The 18,529-nt window shown below is 64.5% G+C and overlaps 2 protein-coding genes across 3 annotated transcripts; one reads left to right on the forward strand and one right to left on the reverse strand.

Annotated features, from left to right (window-relative positions):
• The first annotated feature begins 1,708 nt into the window (after positions 1-1,708).
• CABLES2 (Cdk5 and Abl enzyme substrate 2) lies at positions 1,709-16,798 on the forward strand. Of its 2 annotated transcripts, XM_047853595.1 has the most exons (11): positions 1,709-2,190; positions 5,950-5,994; positions 9,583-9,654; positions 9,760-9,852; positions 11,026-11,103; positions 11,712-11,820; positions 12,360-12,525; positions 12,918-13,021; positions 13,382-13,488; positions 14,258-14,462; positions 14,634-16,798. In XM_047853595.1, the coding sequence occupies exons 1-11, from the start codon at positions 1,709-1,711 to the stop codon at positions 14,772-14,774; spliced, it is 1,602 nt and encodes a 533-aa protein (XP_047709551.1). In that variant the 3' UTR covers positions 14,775-16,798. The 2 variants fall into 2 exon arrangements, with proteins under 2 accessions (XP_047709551.1, XP_047709552.1); XM_047853596.1 differs by lacking the exon at positions 5,950-5,994.
• A 113-nt stretch (positions 16,799-16,911) lies between these two features.
• Positions 16,912-18,091, reverse strand: RPS21 (ribosomal protein S21). The gene is made up of 6 exons (XM_047853597.1): positions 17,999-18,091; positions 17,785-17,847; positions 17,631-17,694; positions 17,420-17,491; positions 17,066-17,121; positions 16,912-16,979 (listed from the first exon to the last, which is right to left on the reverse strand). Exons 2-6 carry the CDS (start codon positions 17,832-17,834, stop codon positions 16,970-16,972), a joined length of 252 nt encoding a protein of 83 aa, XP_047709553.1. The 5' UTR covers positions 17,835-17,847; positions 17,999-18,091; the 3' UTR covers positions 16,912-16,969.
• Between the last annotated feature and the right edge of the window lie 438 nt (positions 18,092-18,529).

Genomic DNA, 18,529 nt, shown 5'->3' on the forward strand with positions numbered 1-18,529 from the left:
CAGGACTGAGGGTCCACTCTGTGTCTAGGCACACCACTTCACAGCTCTGGTCTCACTCCTTCCAGGAGCCCCGCCAGTCACCCACAGCGCCCCCACTTTACAGACAGAGGGGCTGAAGGTCGGGAAGGGTAAGCAGCTGACCCAAGGTGGCCCAGCTGGCAGGTGGCAGAGGAGGCCGACTCCGGAGCTCAGGCGCTTGGCTGCCCCAGTCGCCATGCTGCCCACTCCCTGCGCACCGGCAGGCAGCAGCGGCAGTGGGCACCACCCATGGGCACAGGGACTCCCCAAGAGGGACCTTCACAGGGCACTTCTGCTGCCCGTGAGTGCCTGGCGGCCCGCGTTCGGTCCTCATCACACATTTGGTCAAGCCCCACTTTCTGCCTGACGGGAAACTGTCCGCTCCCTCCCAAGCACAGGAGAGGCCTTGAAGGCCAACTTGCTAGGGCATCGGGAAGAGGAAAGAGGACAGGCCGGACGCTGGGCGAGCCTACCCGTGATGGCAAATGAAAATCAGTGGGAGGGGACACGGCCACGGTGGGAGGTGGGTATGGGGACTGAAGGGGAAGTGGCCGTGCAGCAGGCCCCAGCTGGGACAGGAGACTCCCTCACTCATCCTGGCCTCACACAGAAGCGCATAGCCGGGTTGCGTCTGCCCCGCCCCGCCCCTTGCCCTCCCCAGCAGGGGCTCAGAAGATTCCCTGGATCAAGGTGTGTGCCCAGCAGCTACACGCAGAGGCACTACTGGGCCAACCCACCAGCAGGTGCCCGGATCTGCAGCAGCACTGCTGACCCCGTGCTGGGATGTCCGTCACTGAGCCTGAGTAATCCTGACAAGTACCCTGAAGTCGTTGTCCCAGGCAGAAAGTTGGACAGAGCAGACGAGGTGGTGGCGGGACCCTGCCCCCCCCCAAAGACACAGATGGGCTCCTGGGGGCTCCAGAGGGCAATACCCGAGCATGAAGCCACCTGCTCTGAGGTCAGGGGCACCTGGGTACAGAATGGGAAAGTGAGGCCGAGGCACCACGAAGGCTCAGGTCACGTTGCTGCTGAGGGAACTGCAAGACCCTGCCTGAGACTGAAGGCCCAGCACTGCCCCCATCTGCGTGTGATCCCAGGCAAGTGCCTTCTCCCTTCAGACCCTCAGTGTCTTCCTCAGTCAGGGAAGCCAGGTGGCACCACCTGCCATTCCAAGGAGCCTTGGGGCTCCTCGAGGAGATGACCCTTTGCAAGCTGAAGCCCCCTCTCCTGCAGAGGGCAGGCGGCACAGCTTTGGCCCCCACACCCCAGCTCCCAGCACCGACACACACCCCAGAGGAGACAAGCACTGGAGCCTAAAGACTCAGGCTCAACGGAGGCTGACCACGAAATCCGCAATCCAGCAAGAAGAACAGGGCGCCAGCGCCCCGAAGCTCCTGCTTCCGAAGCGGGGATTCGAACCTTGGGTGACAACGGCTGCCTTGCCCGCCACAGCAGAATTGCCTCTAGGACCCAGGGGAGCCGCCCACCGTCCTCCTCCCCCTCCCCCTCCCCCCCCCCCCCCCCCCAGCCAGCGGACTCCGCGGTCCGCCCACCGCGCCGTGCGGGCCAATGAAAAGGCACGACAGCGGTTCATTTGCATGCGGGGCGCCTCGGCCAATGGGCGGCGTTCGCGGGCGCGTGCGCGCAGGTGGGGCGGCAGCGGCGGGCGGCCGGCGGGCTCAGTCCGAGGATGGCCGCGGCCGCGGCGGGTGGAGCCCCGGGCCCGGCCCCCGGCCCCGCCAGGGCCCCGCCGCCCGCCGGCCCCGGCCCCACCGCCAGGGTCCCGCCGCAGGCGCCCCGGAGGCGCGGGGACTCGCGGCGCCGCCAGGCCGCGCTCTTCTTCCTCAACAACATCTCCCTGGACGGCCGGCCCCCGAGCCTGGGCCCGGGCGGAGAGAAAGCCCCGCCGCCGCCGCCCCCGCCGCCGCCGCCGCCCGCCGAGGCCCACGAGCCGCCCGCGCCGCCGCCGGGACCCCCGGGACCCGAGCCCTCCTCCCGCGGGGCCCCGCCGCCGCCGCCGCCGCCGCCCGCGCCCCCCGCCAGCCTGCCCGGGCTGCCCGGGATCGCGGGCAGGGCGTCGGCGCCCCAGGGCCTGCTCAGCCCCGCGCCCGCCCCCGCGCCCGCCGGCCTCGGCCTCGGCCTGGGGCTCGGGCTGGACGGGCAACGCCAGAGGTGAGTGCGGGCCCTGAGCTGCAGCAGCGCGGGGCTGGGGTGACCTGGGGACGTCGACCCAGGAGTGGAGGTGGGCCGGCGACCTGACGGCCCAGGACACTGGGTCAGGGTGACCTGGGCGGGGAGCGTCGGTCCAAGGCATGGGGGCACAGTGGGCCAGGCCCCCTCTGCACAGGACTTGGGGATCGGGGTCACCTGGGGCCCTGTCGGCACAGGACTTGGGGATCAGAAGGTGACCCTGATCTCCTGTGAGCCGCAGACACAGGGTTGGGGTGCCCTGGTTTTGCCAGCCTGAGAAAGAGAGTCTTGCTTGGGCCCGGTCAGTCTAAGATGTGGGGGTCAGCGTCCTCGGGGCTTGTCCCCAGACACCGGGGCCACGGTCCCCTTAATTCTTCCAGCTCCTCAGCCCTCATCAGCCCCCAGACACACAGCCGTGCCAGCTCTGGACACGCCCCTCCCCAGCCCGCCTTTATCCTGGACTCTGGATTCTGGAGCACTCTTGTGTGGCCCCTTGCATTCCCTAGCTGGGCGACCCCTCCATGTGGGCCAGGGTTCTTCCTGCACCGTGACATCCAGTTTCTGAGTCTTCTGTACCAGGGCCAACCTCCCAGCCTGCCATCCCACAGCTCCCGCTCCCTGGTACACCCCCTACCTCTGTGCACACTCCCAGCCCTCCCCCCCACCCCGGTCCCCTCTGGGTTCAGTGTCCCTGGCCCTGTCACACCCCAGCTTGCACTCACTCCACCTGCTCGGATTCCATTTCTAGGAAGCCCTCAGCCCATTTCGAGGAAGCCAGATCAGCCCCCACCCTTGAGCCCTGCCCCTCCAGTGTGCCTGTGCCCAGAAAGGCCTGGCTGCCAGACACCCTGCCTCCTGCCCCGGAGACCCTTGCCCAGCCTCCTGCATAGCTGCAGCTTTGGGTGCCCCTTCAGTACTGCTGCCACTACCCTGCCTCCTCGCCCCTTCCTCCAGGTTCCGGGGCTATCCCATGCCCTCCCACTGCCCACCTGCACCTTGAGGACCCATTTGGGGCCTGGCACTGAGGATGGGCTGCGGTCACAGTCCCTCTGGAAGGCCACTGTGTGCAGGACAGAGCTGCAGGGTGTGCGGAAGGGCCCCAGTCCGGAGCCCCGCAGCCCAGGGCCCTGCAGAGGCGGGCCACTCCTGGGGTCCAGAGGCGGCTCTTCTCAGCTGGGGGTCGTCACGGCTGCACACGCCATGGTGCCTCCCACCCCCGGCCCTCAGACAGGGGTCACGGCATCGGGGTCTTTTCTAGGGCTGTTTTGGTTGGGAAGGTTCAGTCCAGAATACAACGCTTGGCTCTCACTTTAGGGTCAGGGCTCTTGTGTGTGGCCCATGGAGAAGCGCTTGCCGAGGTCACTGTCCCACCACAGACGGAAGTATTTCTAACCATACAGAGGAGCTGCTGCCTCCTGGGCAGGCCGGAAGGACACCCTGGACCCCTTCCACAAACAAGCCTGGCTGCGCTCTAGAGGCGCTTGGGGGGCTGACTGGGGCCAGGGGATCAGAATCCCCAACACGCGGCAGCTCGGCAGCCCGCGTCCGGTCCCCTGGGGGGTGACATGGGGGTGCTTGTGCGAGAGGAGCTGACACCGAGAACCAGCTAGTTTCCTAGCAGGAGTCCGTCCGTTTTAAAAACAGAGCCCCGAAGCACACGTGCCCTCGGCCTCGAAGTGGTCGAGGACGGTCCCCCCTTGCGCCGGGCGGATGGCAAAGCCGGTCTGTCGTGGGAGGAGTCGTGGGGCTTCGGGGGGAAGGCGGCTCGCCTGGAGACGGGCCCCAGCTGGAGAGCGATGCGTGTGCTCCCCGCCGTGTGACGCCTGCCCCTTCCGTGTGCGTGTGCGTGTGCGTGTGCATGTGCGGACCACGTGTCTGCTCAGCAAGCAGGCCGCCCTGCTGTGGGCCAGGCCCTGCGAACCAGCCTGGCCAGCAGCCTGCCAGGGAGGGGCTTGGGGGCCGTGGATGCTGGATGCGACACCATAACCAGGAGCCCTGTGAGGCCGCGTGGCCTGTGGTGTCACCGCGCAGCCCATTCCTGGGGCGGGGGGTGGGGGTGTGCAGGGGCCTGAGCTCAGGAGGAGGCTGGCTCGGGATGGGATATGGTGTGGGTCCGGGTGCCCTTCGGTCTTCCTGCTGCGTCCACCCCCGTCCCCGTGTCCCTCCACCCCTGGCGTGAGCCCGGGCCGTGAACCCACTGTCCCTCCCGGCGGACAGATAGCGGGCCCCCCGTGTGGGGACTGTCCATGTCACTCTGAGTTCCCCAGGCCCAGAGACGGGCCCACAGAGGGAGTCGCTGCGGAGTGCGTGAGGGGCGGCCGGCCTAGCAAAGGGGGCTCCTAGCTGCAGGCTCAGTCGAGAATCTGTTGTTTTCCAGGAGCAGGCGGGGGGAGGGCCTCTTCCAGAAGTCTGTACCAGTGTGGTGCTTCGACCCAGGCCTGCAGAACAGACCTGTGCTCGTCAGGGGCTCTGTGACCACTGGCAGGAAGCATGGCCCCACTGAGCCTCAGTTTACTCCTCTGTGAAGTGCTTCTGCCGTACATACTACGAAGCCGAGGGGCTGTGTGAGGCCAGGGGAGGTCACGGGCTCGGCGAGGGGAGGCAGTGGCCAGGGCCAGGCGAGCAGACGCTTGTCACAACCAGGTTACCAGCGAGTGCTCACACGCAGTCCACAGCAGGAAAGCTGTGTTTCACACTCAGGGTTCAGTCTGGCGTGGTTTTTCCTGCTAAGCCGGTGAGCAAGTCATTGGAATCCCTGTTCCTCTCGAGCCCCCAACTTGGCATTTATTTTCATTTCAACACTTCAGTCGCTTACCACGAGCAGGCAGGATGCTGGGCTCCTCCAGCCGGCAGAAACAGGTGGCCCCCGCCGGGCCCCGTGCCCTCCTCTCTCGCTGCCAAAACAAAGCACCGTGAGCTGGGCGGCTTTGAACAACACAGGGCTTCCTCGCACCGTCTCAGAGCTCATAGGCCTGAGGTCCCGTCTGGAGGCTCCAGGGAAGGGGCCTTCCTGCCTCCCCCAGCTCCTGGTGGCCCCAGGCGTCCCTTGGCTCGTGTGTGGCCTCAGCCCCCCAGTGTCGGCCTCCATCTGCACGTGTCTTCTCCTGGGTGTCTCTGTCTGCACCTGGCGTTTTCCCCTCCTTAGAGGGACACCAGTCATTGCCCACCCTAATGGCCACATCTTAACTTGGTCACATCTGCAAAGATCCTACTTCCAAATATGGTCACGGTCACAGATATCAGGGGTTAGGACTTCAATGTAACTTTTGGGGAGCCCAGCTGAGCCCACCACAGTCCACGTTAGTGTCCAAGGCACTCGTGACTGGGAAGGTGAGCCGGGGCACGGGGGAGCCCAAGGACATTGCTGTGTCAGCTGGGAACTCAGACTCTCGCCATCCTGGAGGGTTCACGCCAGAACGGTCCTGAGAAGGGGCTGAGCATTTTAGCCGCCATGTTGGCCAGGAGCCACCTCATGTTCCGGAAGCTGCCAAGCTCCTGTCCAAATTGAGCCAATTTCAGTAGTGCATCTGGCAGTGTGCTTACAAGTCTGATTCGGGGGCTTCTTGCTGGAGGACAGCCAGAGGTGGCAGCCAAGGTTAGAGCCTAGAGGCGCTGCCCCAGGGTGGCTCAGAGGCCTGAGACCTGAACCCCAGAGACCACACCCTGGGTCCCATGGCCAAGGGGTCTTCAAGCCTCCCTGAGCGGTTGGCTGGAATTTGGGGTTTGTGCTTTGCCTGGCAGGGACTTGGCGAGATGGGGCACCCAGGACCACCACTCCCTGGACAGGTGTGCACCAAGGGTCTGCGAGGTCGGCCGCTGCGCTCGGATGGGCACGGAGCAGGAGAGCGTCTCAGGTCATTGGCACTGGTACCTGTCAGCAGCCTGCTCTCAGCTGGCCTGACCCCTTCCCTGGGCCCCTCCCTCGGTTTGGGTGGTCCTCGGCCCTCAAACAGACCTCAGGTGGGCACCCCTGCTCCGTTGGGCGTTTCTGTAGTTACAAAGTAAAGGACGTCCATCAGGTGCTAGAAACTAACCAATAGCAATTTCTCTTCCTATTTGTGTTGCACGTTTCGTGTTTCGGGGGCAGGTGGGGGGTAATTCTGAGAGTGAGCCGGAGAGCCAGCAAGCCGTGGTCAGTGCGGTGGGCACCTGTGCCCTCGACAGCCTCTCCCACACCCCTGACCTCTGGCCCCTTCTTCCCCAGAGAGTCAGATGGCAAGTAGACACCATCCCGCATACACTGACCTGGGCGCCACGGAGAGGCTTCCGGGCAGGGGAGACCGTGTTTGCCCAGACATCCAGGGCTGGGGGGTGAGGCAATGCAGGGGGCAGAAAGACCGAGCTGTGTTCTCTGTAGCTTGTTCATGGGTGGTGTTTTTCAATGGGGTGTAAAATGCAGGCCCAGCTCTGGGGGCAGCACACGCCCCCCCCCCCCCCCGCCCAGAAGCTCTCCGCGGCCAGTACCCCTCGCTCACCAAGACCCCCACTTTGTCACTGCCATCACGGCAGCATGTGATGTGCGGGCACAGGGAGGCGACCGCACGCGGCGAGCACGGCGTGCCCGGCCTCCTGCTGACCGTGCCCGCTGCCCCCAGCGGGGAGTGTGCTTCCGCTCGAGCTGCCACAGGGCTTCTGTCCTGCCTGCTGGCCGGACGGACGCCTTTCTGGGTGGCTGTGTCCAGAGAGGCTGAGCTGGGGCACCCTCGGCCGGAGCCCGCCCATACTGGGTGGCCCATCCTGCCGGAGCTGTGTGTGAGGCCCTGGTGGTCTCACCTTGGGAGTCCCCGGAGGGCTCCACATTCCTCCAGAGGAAGCCACCAAAAGACCAGCCAGCAGGTTCTTTGAAAGGGGGCGCTGCGTAAGGGACGGCTGGCGCTGCTCCGTGTCCTGGGAAGGGTGAGCCCCTCCTGACCACCAGGGGAGGCCCTGGGAAGGTCCTGCGTGTCCACCACCAGGGCTCTGGCCTCGCCTGTGGCTTGACCGCCGGCTGTCCTGCTGCCTTTGCCGCCCACGACGCGGTCACCTCCACACCCAAGGATGTTGAGATCCCTGGGAGCCTGCAGGCTGCTCCTCTCCTGCCCACAGACTCATTTGCGGAACGTTCTGCAGCCCACTCCGCCCTCTGCGGACAGATGCGCCCAGTAACGCCGGGGAAGCCGGAAGCTGCACACCCGGGCCTCCCGTGTCCCAGGTGCCCACCCAGACCCACGGCTCGGGGTGCCCTGATCGGGGGCCACAGGTGTTCATCCATGCGCTAATGGCATCTCTGGAATGGAGGCCAAGTTCAGCAAGGGAGCACCTGAGGAAATGTCTGGGGGGCAGCCTCGATTCCAGCCACCCCTGCCAGCACTGCAGCGGTAGTGGTCGCACAGACCGCCTGCGGGGGTGCAGGGCCCAGTACCGCCTTACAAGCTGCGTGATCTCGGGCAAGTTGCTCGCCGGCTCTGTGCCTCCGTTTCCCCACCTGAGAACTGAGAGTGAGGGCACGGCCCATCACGTGCCGTTGTTGCGAGGACTGAGCTTATATGTAAAATGCTCACGAGGAGAGACAAGTGGAAGAAAACCACAGATGTCTGCAAAAGCAACTGGGAACAGATCTTAACAGCTTGGTGAGCTGACTGCCTCAACCCGGAACCCACGGGAGGAGTGAGCCAGGCAGCAGAGCGCCGTGACGCGCCTGCCGCTCCAACGGGCGCCGGGCCAGAGGCCGCGTGTGGGGCCGGTGTCCACGGAGGTGGCTGTTGGCTCCGGGCACGCGAGCTCCCAGGCGTGCAGGAGCCACTGGAGCATCGCCTGGGAAATTAGCCGAGGAAATGAGTCTGAGGAAGCCACACGGGGCTGCTCCGTGGGGCCTCTGAGCCAGCCCTGCAAAGCAGCACACAGACACCCCCGGGGACGGTCGGGCTGTGCCTAAGCCGGTAGGTCCCGCACATCCACCTGCTCACCTGGCGCGGGGACGGTGCTCACCTGCACCCACCCCAGGCTTCTCGGGACGCTGGGTTATGCCCGACACGCCTCTCCTGCTGCCTCGTGAGCAGTCAGCGCACCTGCCTGCGGAGGCCCCTGCCGCACATCCCCCCGCCACCCTGGCCAGCCCTCAGCGCCCCCCCCCCACACCAGACTCCCCTCGCACTGACGTCCCCCGCCCCGGGCACTCTCCTCCGGCAGGCGGGTGTCCTCCACCGCCACCAGCCCCGTCTCTGGAGGTGGGGCCGCTCTGGGACACAGCGTTCCACCGGAGTTTCCACTGTGCCCAATTCTCATTTCTTTTCGATAAGCTTCTGCTGTCTTTGTCATTGTAAAGAAGTAAGTGGAGTGTGGGCTGTGGCTTCGTGGTGACAGCCTTGGGGCCCCCCAGACTGCCCTGCTTGTGTGACCTCGGGCAGGTGCCGAGTTGCCGCAGGCGCTCGATCCGGCGCTCGATCCGTGGCAGGCGGGGGTGGCTGAGCCCCTAGGGCACGACGGCTCCCCGGGGACTCACGGGCTCATAGCGACCTGGATTCCAGGCTGGCTCCACCTGGTGAGGTGGCCTGACCACACCGGGTCTGGATCGTAAGCCAGGGGTCCTGCTGGGGGACAGTGTTGCTCCCAGGCAGGCTGCAGCTCCCAGGAGTGGCGTCCTCTGCCCTGTGCCGCCCCCCACACCGGTCTCCTCCCCAGGAGCCCGCCCTCAGCTCACGTTTGGAGTGAAATAGTGCCACGGACACCGGGGCACCCATCCGGCACGTGCCGGCCCAGGCTGAGCTCAGGACCCGTGTAGCTTCATTTCACAGAACACACGGCCTCAGCCCCCCGGAGCCTCCCTCTTTTGGGGAGGTGTGGGGGCTCGGGGCTCACCTGTGAGATGTGCTTGTGACCCCCACGAGGACTAGGAAGTCGACGAGTGACCAGGTGGTGGTCTTGGTGCCAGTAACCCGGGTGCATGATCTTGACCTGGAGGTGCAGCCCACACAGGGTCTGAACCTTCCCGCTCGAGAAGCCCCCTGACATGGGGGAGGGGGGAGGTTGGGAGCCCTCCAGGAGCGATTCCTCCAATCCTGGAAGACTTCCAGAAGCCCCTCCCTGCCTTCAGCCTGCTGTGGCTGAGCGGAGCTGCCGTGCCCGTCCTGGGCCAGAGAGGGCGCTCGGGACCTGCCGGCCTGAGCTCCGGGAGGCAGTGGGCAGCGGTGGACCAGGGCGCTGGTCCCCCTTGCGATGTTCTGGCACAGTCTGGTCCTGAGTCTTGCCCGAGACTCAGATGTGGCCACAGACGGGCTCCCGACACCATGGCTGTGCGCTGCTGTCCAGCGGGGAGAAGGCCGCGAGCGCGTCTCCAGGCCCGACAGCAGCCGTCTCCCCGGTCTGTTGCTGAGGCCCTGCCCTGTCTTTTTACAGACGGCGAGTTGCCTCCCAGCGCTGCTCTCTCGAGTTCCTGGAAGATCCTGTGGGATGTGCCTCCGTTCAGAGGTGAGGGTCCCGCTGGCTCTGAGACCCCGCGCACCCCAGCCACCAGGCTCTGGGGCCAGAGGGGCTCTAGAGGGAGGGGAGAGTGAGCTGGGGTTTACATTGCAGAACCAAGCACATATCCGGCTCCCCAAGACCTAAAGGCCTAAAGAAGACCCACTTCATCAAGAACATGCGACAGTACGACACGAGGAACAGCAGGTACGCATGTGCCACGGGAGCAAGCGTGTGGCCGCCCAGAGGCAGAGCTGGAGTCCGATCCCGGGCCCACGCGTGCAGCCGCGGCGCTGGCCGGCACGTCCACCCTCGAACCCCGTGTCGGCGAGCGGCTCCTGCTTCCCCCAGTGTTCAAGCTCGGGTCCACCGCCCCCTTCCTCTCCGGTGTCCCGGGTGAAGGGCCACCTAGTGGACACCAGCTTGAGTAGGAGCGCTGAGGTGAAGGGACATCGGAAACAGAGCAGGTGTGGTGACGGAACGTGGCCGGGAGAGGAGGGCAGCGGCCGGGAGGTTACACTAAAAGCCGAGATCTGGCTGCCCCAGACCAGGGTGTAGACGGGCAGCTGGGAGGAACTCCTGGGTCTGTGGGTGCTGTGTGGGTGCCCTGAAGGCGTTCCCGTCGCCCGTCCCTCACGCCCTGTCCTGCCAACCCTGGGGCATCTGAGCTCGATGCCCTTCCTGCTGGAGGCCGTGCTGCCGGGCATCCACCCAGTGGCCTTGTCGGGGAGCTCTGTGTTCTAGCAGTGGCCTGGACCCCCCAGCGTGAACCCCAGTGTGACAGGCCCGTGCTGGTGCTGAGGAACAGGCCCAAGCGCTGGGCTGGCTCCCGGGGGGCCAGCAGTCACAGCTAGAAAAGGGGAGTCTCCTGCTGCTGGAGCCGGGCCGGGCAGGGTAGATCCCAGCCCAGAGTGGGGGGAAGGGCTGGCCTTCCTGCCACACGCCCCACGCGGGGTGCCTCCTGGCCAGCTTGGCTCAGGACATAGAAGTAGGCGCTTCTTGGCTCTATCAGCCCCTCCAGGTAGGCTGAGGACAGGCCCCCTGAGCCGGACAGTCCTCTGGGTGCACACCTCTGCTCTCGTGTCCTCCAAAGCCCGGCCTCTCCTGGGTGAGCAGCCCCGACCACTGGCCTCCCGCTGCCTGCACGGGCCAGGCCAGACCTTCCTGTGCTGCACATCCTGTGGAGGGGACGCACCTGCCAGCGGGACCGAGCACCCTCGCTAAGCACCTGCAGGGAACAGGCGAGAGCTGGGACAGCCAGACCGACTGGCTCTCCTGTCCCCTGGACACCCCAGGCAGCTTGCGTGACCCAAGTCTAGGCGGGAAGGAACTTTCTCCTGGAAACACCTGCCACCTGCTCTGACCAACCCTTCCCCCCAGGATCGTGCTGATCTGTGCCAAGCGGTCCCTATGTGCAGCCTTCTCGGTCCTGCCCTATGGAGAAGGCCTGCGGGTCAGGTGAGTGACCAGGGGGCCATGGGCTAGGCCCCCCCACCCCACCCCCCTCCCCGGCATGCAGTGGCCTCACGCCGAGGCCAGCAGACCCGCTTCTGCCAGAGCACCTCGGGAGCGCTGAAGGCCATTTGGGTCCTGGTTCTCTGGGAGGGGTGTGTCCGCACGTTACTTACACGCAGTTGCCTTGGGACGGTCCTCCTCATGGGGATGCGTCCTGTGGCCGACCCTGGCGAGTGCATCTCGGCATAGCTCCAGGAAGGTGACCGTCAGGGCGGAGATAGCACCACAGGACCTGCCGTGAAACAGCAGTAGAGAAACCTGCCAGGCGAGGGGCCTGGGTGAAGCTGGCCCGGGGGGAGGCCTAGGGAGAGGCTGGTGCCGCCCCATTACTGCCAGCCTGCAGGTGTTCTCACAGGAAGTAGGTGGGGCTGGGAAGGGGCAGGACTGGGCAGCGCGGGGCCCGGGGTCCTTCCCCTGTGCCCGAGACAGTGCTGGTACAGTTCCCGTCCCCCAGCTCTGGGCCTGGTGGGCGCAGAGCGGGGGCCCCTGCTCCCCTGCCGCTTCTGGGGACAGAGGAAGGCCCGGCAGCCGCCTCCCCCTGTGCATTGCAGTGACCTGCGGGTGGACGGCCAGAAGCAGAGGCATCCGTCAGGCGGCGTCTCCGTGTCTTCCGAGATGGTCTTTGAGCTGGAGGGCGTCGAGCTGGGAGCAGATGGGAAGGCAAGAGTGGAGGCCGTGCTCAGTCCGGGCTGGTGGGTAGGCTGGGAGCTTGTGCTCGCCCAGGCGATCAACACGGAGCTGGGTTTTTCTTGACTCCTAAAGTGCAAGGTGTCGGGAGGAAGCCACACAGCCCTGTGAAGATAGGCCCCTCACCTCGCTCAGCAGCGAGCTGATGGGAAACGGCGTGAGTTGGGCGGGGGCCCAGGTGCTGCCTCCGTGCTGGAAGTCAGAGGTCAAGGGCTTCAGAGGCAGCAAGAAGGTTCCTGTGCTGCACATCCCACGTGGGGGATGGTGCAGGTGGCATTCTGGAACGTTCTTGTTACTGATAACACTAGTGTCAAGTGTTGGTGTGACAGGGAGGGGTGCCCGGGAGCTTTAGCTCTCAGTGGGTCCTTCCTTGTCCCCATGAGGGTGGCATTCGTGTGGGGGCTGCCTGCAGCAGAAGGAGTAAGGCACAGCTTGCTTGGACTTCTGGTCTTACGAGGGGCTGTGGACCCGGGGATGACTGGGACTGAGCCCTGACACCCGTTCCCCTCCAGGTGGTGTCTTATGCCAAGTTCTTGTACCCTACCAACGCCCTGGTCACTCACAAGACAGACATCCACGGCCTGCCACCCCAGCCCCGGCCCAGCATCCCCCGGGCTCTGCCAGGGTCAAGATACAAACCTACCCCAGCCAAGTCAGCACCAGCCGGCACGGATCTAGGTACCCCACGTGCCCTAACCGGGTGCCGGGCAGGCAGCCACACCAGCTGGGCAAGGGACACACTGTGGCAGGCAGACCAGAATCACACTGAAGCCCATAGCCCCCGGTCCAGACGGGGAGCCAGGCTTGGGAGAAGGGAGCAGACGGCCTGTGCTTCATCCACCCAGGAACTGGAGAGATCCCGTGTCCACACACAGCTCTGGGGCAGGGGCAGGGGTCTCTCGGTCAGGACATCCTTCCACCCAGCCCTCAGGGACAGGGAACCGTGGCCCAGAGTCCCTCTCAGACCCCAGAAGCATTGTTCCCCAGGGGCTAGTCCAGGGTTCCAGCTGAGGCTTGGGTTAGCCAGAACCCTGGGCTCATGGTCGGTGAGGGCTGTCCTCTGCACACAGGGACTGACGCAGGGGACACGCTGGAGTATAACCCCAACCTCCTGGACGACCCACAATGGCCCTGTGGCAAGCACAAGCGGGTCCTCATCTTCGCATCTTACATGGTACGGGGGGCACCGGCGCAGGCCCAGTCCACACGCCTCTGGGTGTTCGGGGGCAGGCTGAGGGCGAGCCGCCAGGGCAGGGCTACTGGGCCCCCCACCCCAGGGCACCAGCACCTCGGGGCAGCAGGGGGTGTGCAGCAGGCCAGAGGCTGCGCTGACCACACCGCCCTGGCAGCCTGGGTCGCCACTCTGCATCCCAGGCTCTGGGACCCTCTGTCCTGAGACGTGTCCTCCTCTGATCTGCTGCCTGAAGCCATTTGCAGACCCAGGCCAGCGTGAAATCAGCCCCCAGGGTCTCGGGTGGGTGGCCCCCAGGGCTGTGCGGGGCCGACCCCTACCCTGCGGCCTTCTCGCACACAGACCACGGTAATAGAGTACGTGAAGCCCTCTGACCTCAAGAAGGACATGAATGAGACCTTCCGGGAGAAGTTCCCACACATCAAACTGACACTGAGCAAAATCAGGAGGTAAGGGGACTGAGGAGAGATCTCTGGGCCCCGCCACCGTGATGAGGCCGTTCCTCTCCTCTCCTGTTTCTAGTAGGTTCTTGAGCTTGATAAATCCAGATGTGCCCCGCCCAAGTCCCCTCCTGCTATCTGACCAGGCCAATATCAGCAGTTCCCCACCCCCCCACCCGCCACCTCCATGGGTCAGGCCGCCTCAGTGCTGCTTGCACCCACACCTGTTAGCCCTGCTCCCTGATGCCCGTAACCACACAGGAGGTGGGCACTGTGGTGACCCGATCTGACAGACGGGATCGAGGGCCGAGGAGGCTTGCCCAAGACCTCAGCGAGTTAAGTGGTGGACCGCCCGGAGCCCAGGCAGCCTGGCCTAGTTGGGACTCCTGGGGATCACCCTTCCCTGGGCCCTCCTCGCCCCACTGTCTCACTGTCCCCCCTCACCAGCACCAACGGGCTTCGCTGAAGGTCCAGACACTGCTTCAGGGCCTTTCCGCGGTGCTATTTCTCCCCACATCGTCCCTCTCGCAGCCACAGGGGAGCAGGGACTCTGTCCTCTGTGGTGGCCCCTGGAGGGCAGCATGGGCTACCCAGTACACTTTCGGGGCGGGGCACGGCCCGGCCCGAGGGGCAAGGGGAAGCCAACATCCCTAGCGCCGGCCGTGCCCACCTGGAGGAAATGGTGCCTTCTCAACGGCCCGGAGGGCCACTCTGGAGCAGGGAGAGGGGCGGCCACTTCCACTGCCCGTCAGCACCCGGCTTCCGTGTAAACCCGCAGTTTAAAACGGGAGATGCGGAACCTCTCTGAGGAGTGCAGCCTGGAGCCTGTGACGGTGTCCATGGCCTACGTGTACTTCGAGAAGCTCGTCCTGCAGGGCAAACTCAACAAGCAGAACCGCAAGCTATGCGCCGGGGCGTGCGTGCTGCTCGCCGCCAAGATCAGCAGCGACCTCCGCAGGAGCGAGGTGAAGCAGCTCATCGACGTGAGTGCGCCCAGCCCCGCCCCCGCCCTGGCCCCGCCCCGGCTCCGCCCCCGACCTGCTCTGGACCAGGGTGGAGGGTGGCTTGTGCAGAACCTGGCTGGGGCGGAGCGGCTGGTGCAGAGCTGGGGCTCCACATAACCTCCCTCCTCCCTCCTCCCACCTCCCGTGCAGAAGCTGGAGGAAAGGTTTCGGTTCAACAGAAGGGATCTGATCGGGTTTGAGTTCACGGTGCTGGTGGCCTTGGAACTCGCGCTATACCTTCCCGAGGGCCAGGTGTTACCTCACTACAGACGCCTCACGCAGCAGTTCTAGCCCAGCCTGGCCTCTGCCCGGAGGGCGGCCACCCCTCCCACACCGCCCAGACGCCCCGGCGCTCAGGGCCCCAGGGATGTGTCAGCGTGAGCGGCCGCCCGGCAGGGACACGCCTGCCCCTCAACTGATGCCGCTATCCCTGCACATCTGCTCCCTTGGAGGGACACCGCTTTCATTCCAAAGCACACCACCCGCCATGGTACATTCCTGAGAATCTTCTCGCATTTTTACGCGAGCAAAACGTGAGGTTTTATTTTTTTCATGTGCCTGAGACCGACCCGATCTTCAAGTGGTCATTTCGGCATCTTTCCTTTGCACCGCCTGGTCTTCTGCAAACCACCACAGCCACTGCGCTCGCATCGCAGAGATCTGGGTTTCCGGAGCCTGCTGAACGCTCTGGAATTGCAGAAGTTGGCGTATCGAAACATTAGTCTTGGCTCTTTCCGGCTTTCGTTGGTGGACACAGCTCCCTCCCGGCCCAGCTGAGCCCCTCGGGGATGCCCACTGGCCTCCCCCGGCATCCTTCCACAGGCGGAGCTCTGGCATCAATGCAACTAGGGCAGACTCCGGTTTCTCTCACTTTTTACTCCAAGCATCGTGTCACTGTGAAATCCTGATGCCCGAGCGTCACACACGCCAGCAGGCCTCCGCGCAGACACTAGCCCACCCCAGGGGGGACCCACCCTTCACCTTTCACCGGGAAACCCTGCTTGCCTGCGACACTCTGGACCTTCAGGATGTTTGTTGGACTGCTTGCTCCTGGCTCTTGATCTTTCTAAGCAATATCGTGATGGAGAAAACCGGTGTATTTATTGTTACTTGGGATTTGGTTTGATGGGTCTTAAGGGAACAAGATCTGGTCGAGAGCAGTTGAGGCCGTGACTTGGAACACCACACTTGACTCTCAGGCAGGCAGGAGGGGGGCGGGCTACTCCACAGCCCCCACCGACGGTCCCATCTCCCTGGGGGGTGGGTACACACGCCTTTCTTCGTAGGCAGGACGCAGTCTTGGCTGTCACACGAAGCAAGCCCAGGGAGTGGTGGTTGTCACCTGTGTGCAGGCCTGTGCCCCTTCTCTCAACAGGGCCCGTGTTCCCAGGTCTGTGTGTCCTTCCTGCACGCTCTGTGACCCGGTTCTCCAGCTCACTGTCCCGTGAAACACTGAAGAACCAAGGACGATTTCCCTCCCTGGGTCAGCTGGCGTTAAAAATGACCACGTTGGCTGGGCCATTAAGCTGCTTCCCTGCCGTCCTACAAACCTGTCAGTCTGTGCAACAGCCCCACCCTGTATCGTGTGTGAACTGATGCTTTTGCCAAAAGGAGACACCGGTTCTGCTCATCACAACGCTCAGGCACCAGCGGCTCAGCCTGGACCCCAGCACCCGTGTCTGCGTGCAGGCCAGCTGTTCCTCTTCCCGCAGGGGACGAAGCCCAAGCCTGTATTCCAACCCTATTTATTGTGGGATAGACTCCCTGTCCCCCTCGACGGCCCCTAATGCACACGTGTTCCAGACGGACGAGGGTGGGAGGGAGCTGAGATACAGGTGCTTTTCTCCTGGACAGCAACGTGTGCAGCCCTCGTATCTCAAGGACACTCTAGTGTTCCAAGCACTGGAAGGGACGGGTTCCCAGACTTCACCTCAAGAGGGCATGCGTCCTGGTCCTCGACAATTTCCACACAGGTGTTCAAACAGCTGATAGCAGTTTAGGTTTCTGTGTTCCCATAGTAAGATTTAGTCCTTCACAGACCTGTAACTCTCCCTTTGGTGTGTCCTGTCCTCGACGCCAAAAGCTGCTCGTGTGGCGGTCAGTGATCACTGCAGCAAAGCCAGTATTGAAGCCAAACGTGTCTGAGCCCCTCACTCTCTATATCAAGCCCAGACATCTAAGAGGCGGCTCCGAAAGCAGCTGTACATTTAAAAGTGCGCTAAGCGACTATCTGACCTCAATGTCAAGTCACATGTCATTTGTTTGCAAACGGTAACGTATTTGTGGTTCAAAGTAAAGTGTGATTTTGCAAAGTATGCCACAGGTTGCCTCCTTTCAGCTGACCAGCCGCGTCCAGCTTTACAGCAGCCCTCACACTGATGCCCAGAGGAACGCATCCACACTCCCAGAATGAACCAACACAGGTGGGTTTTGCTATTTTTGTTATTTATTTACGACAAACATCTCACATCTGTAATCCTCTCTGGTCAGAAGTTCCTAGGACAAAAGTAAGGACGACGTTAAAACCTCATTTCAGGAAAGGTCCCGGGCCTCTGTGCCCAAACACAAGCCATCTTACTTACTTTGAAACGATGCCATCAGCCTTGGCCAGTCGTAGAATGGAGTCATCAGACTCACCCTGGAAAAAAGTGCTGGACTATCACCCCTGCTAAACCCAGCTGGCAGGAGGTCCAGTGGAGAGGCCTGGCACAGGGCCTCATACCTGATTATGGGGGGGCGGGGGGACCTGAGTGCTTTCTCGGGGGTTCCTATCTTGGGCCCCTTAGCACCCCTATTCCGCAGCAGGAAGGGGCAGGCGGCTAGCACAGCCCCACAAGTTCACCCACTCTGCCCACAAATCTACTCGAGCCTCCAAAAAGGAAAACCCCCTTCCCCACTCAACCGCACACCCGGTGCGCAAAGCCAGGGAAACTCACCATCCTCCGGATAGCCCCGCAGATCGCATAGGTTTTAAACTGGCCGTTAAACCTACCCGTCACCTTGTCAACCTGCAAATCGTCAACACGAGTCATAAAGATCTGGGGTCCGGGAGTGCTCAGCCCGCTAGGCCACCCCGACCTGGCTTCGGCCGCCCTGGGGAAGGCTTTCCCCCGGGCGGGACGGGCCCGTTGCCTCCGCCCGGCTCACCTCGGCCACGTTCATCTGGATGGACGCGTGGTCCTTGGCGCCGATGATGCGGTTGCTGGCGGAGCTGCCGGGGGGGGGGGGGGGGGGGGTAAGCGCAGTGAGCGGGGGAGGGGAGTGGAGGGGGGAGCGGGGGCGGGTGGAAGGGCTCGCTCACCATTTCCGCGGCACGTACAGGTCCACGAACTCTCCGGCGTCGTTCTGCATGTCGACGGCAAGCCTGCGAGACCCCGAGGCGCCGTGAGGCCGGGCCGCGTCTCCGCTGCAGCCGCGCCGGCCCCCGCGCCGTCTCCCCAAGCCGCCCCGGCCCTCGGGTGTCGGCTCCCGCCCGGAGCCCCCGCCCGGAGCCCCCGCCCGGCCGCGCGACCCACCTGCTGCCACCACCACCACGAGCGCGAGCGCAGAAAGGAAGCACTTCCTCCGCCGGCGGCGGTATTGGAGGACGGGGCGGGGCCTCGGCGAGTGCTTCCGGGTCCCGACGCGACGCGGGGCGCCGCCGGTTGCCCTGACGCACTTCCGCTTCCGGCGGACGGGGCGGGACCTGCGGGTGGCGGCGCCCGGCGGACTCGCGGGAGCCGGTGGCGGGCCCAGGCAGGCGTCGCCGGGCTGGGGGGCGCCCGGGCCTCCGCGGCTTCTGCTTTCGCTGTTAGCCCCGCGTGGGCGGGCGGGGGCCGTGCAGACCCCTCCTGGGACTTCGTCCGCGACAGTGGCCGAGCGGGAGGAAGCCTCGAGCAGGCTGGGAGGCGGCGGGCGGACTTGGGGTCCTTTCTAGGGCGCGGGGACACCGCTGTCGGGAAATCGAGGTCGGGGGAGGGAGGGGACGCTGCCAAGCTCCCGGGGCAGGACCCGCTGAGACCTGCCTGTGTCTGCGTGTGGGTCAACCCAGCTAGTCCCGGTGATCA

Source organism: Prionailurus viverrinus, chromosome A3 (assembly GCF_022837055.1).
Source record: "Prionailurus viverrinus isolate Anna chromosome A3, UM_Priviv_1.0, whole genome shotgun sequence".
Classification (NCBI taxonomy): domain Eukaryota; kingdom Metazoa; phylum Chordata; class Mammalia; order Carnivora; family Felidae; genus Prionailurus; species Prionailurus viverrinus.

What these genes read in the sequence shown, in the direction of transcription:
- CABLES2 (XM_047853595.1), top strand. Translation starts at nt 1,709, where the DNA reads ATGGCCGCGGCCGCGGCGGGTGGAGCCCCGGGCCCGGCCCCCGGCCCC. An exon ending in AGCTGGGAGCAGATGGGAAG is followed by an intron (nt 11,821 to 12,359) that starts GCAAGAGTGGAG and finishes GTTCCCCTCCAG; the next exon opens with GTGGTGTCTTATGCCAAGTT. An exon ending in ACCAGCCGGCACGGATCTAG is followed by an intron (nt 12,526 to 12,917) that starts GTACCCCACGTG and finishes CTCTGCACACAG; the next exon opens with GGACTGACGCAGGGGACACG.
- RPS21 (XM_047853597.1), bottom strand. Translation starts at nt 17,834, where the DNA reads ATGCAGAACGACGCCGGAGAGTTCGTGGACCTGTACGTGCCGCGGAAA. An exon ending in TCCAGATGAACGTGGCCGAG is followed by an intron (nt 17,492 to 17,630) that starts GTGAGCCGGGCG and finishes GACGATTTGCAG; the next exon opens with GTTGACAAGGTGACGGGTAG. An exon ending in GCGGGGCTATCCGGAGGATG is followed by an intron (nt 17,122 to 17,419) that starts GTGAGTTTCCCT and finishes ACTTTTTTCCAG; the next exon opens with GGTGAGTCTGATGACTCCAT.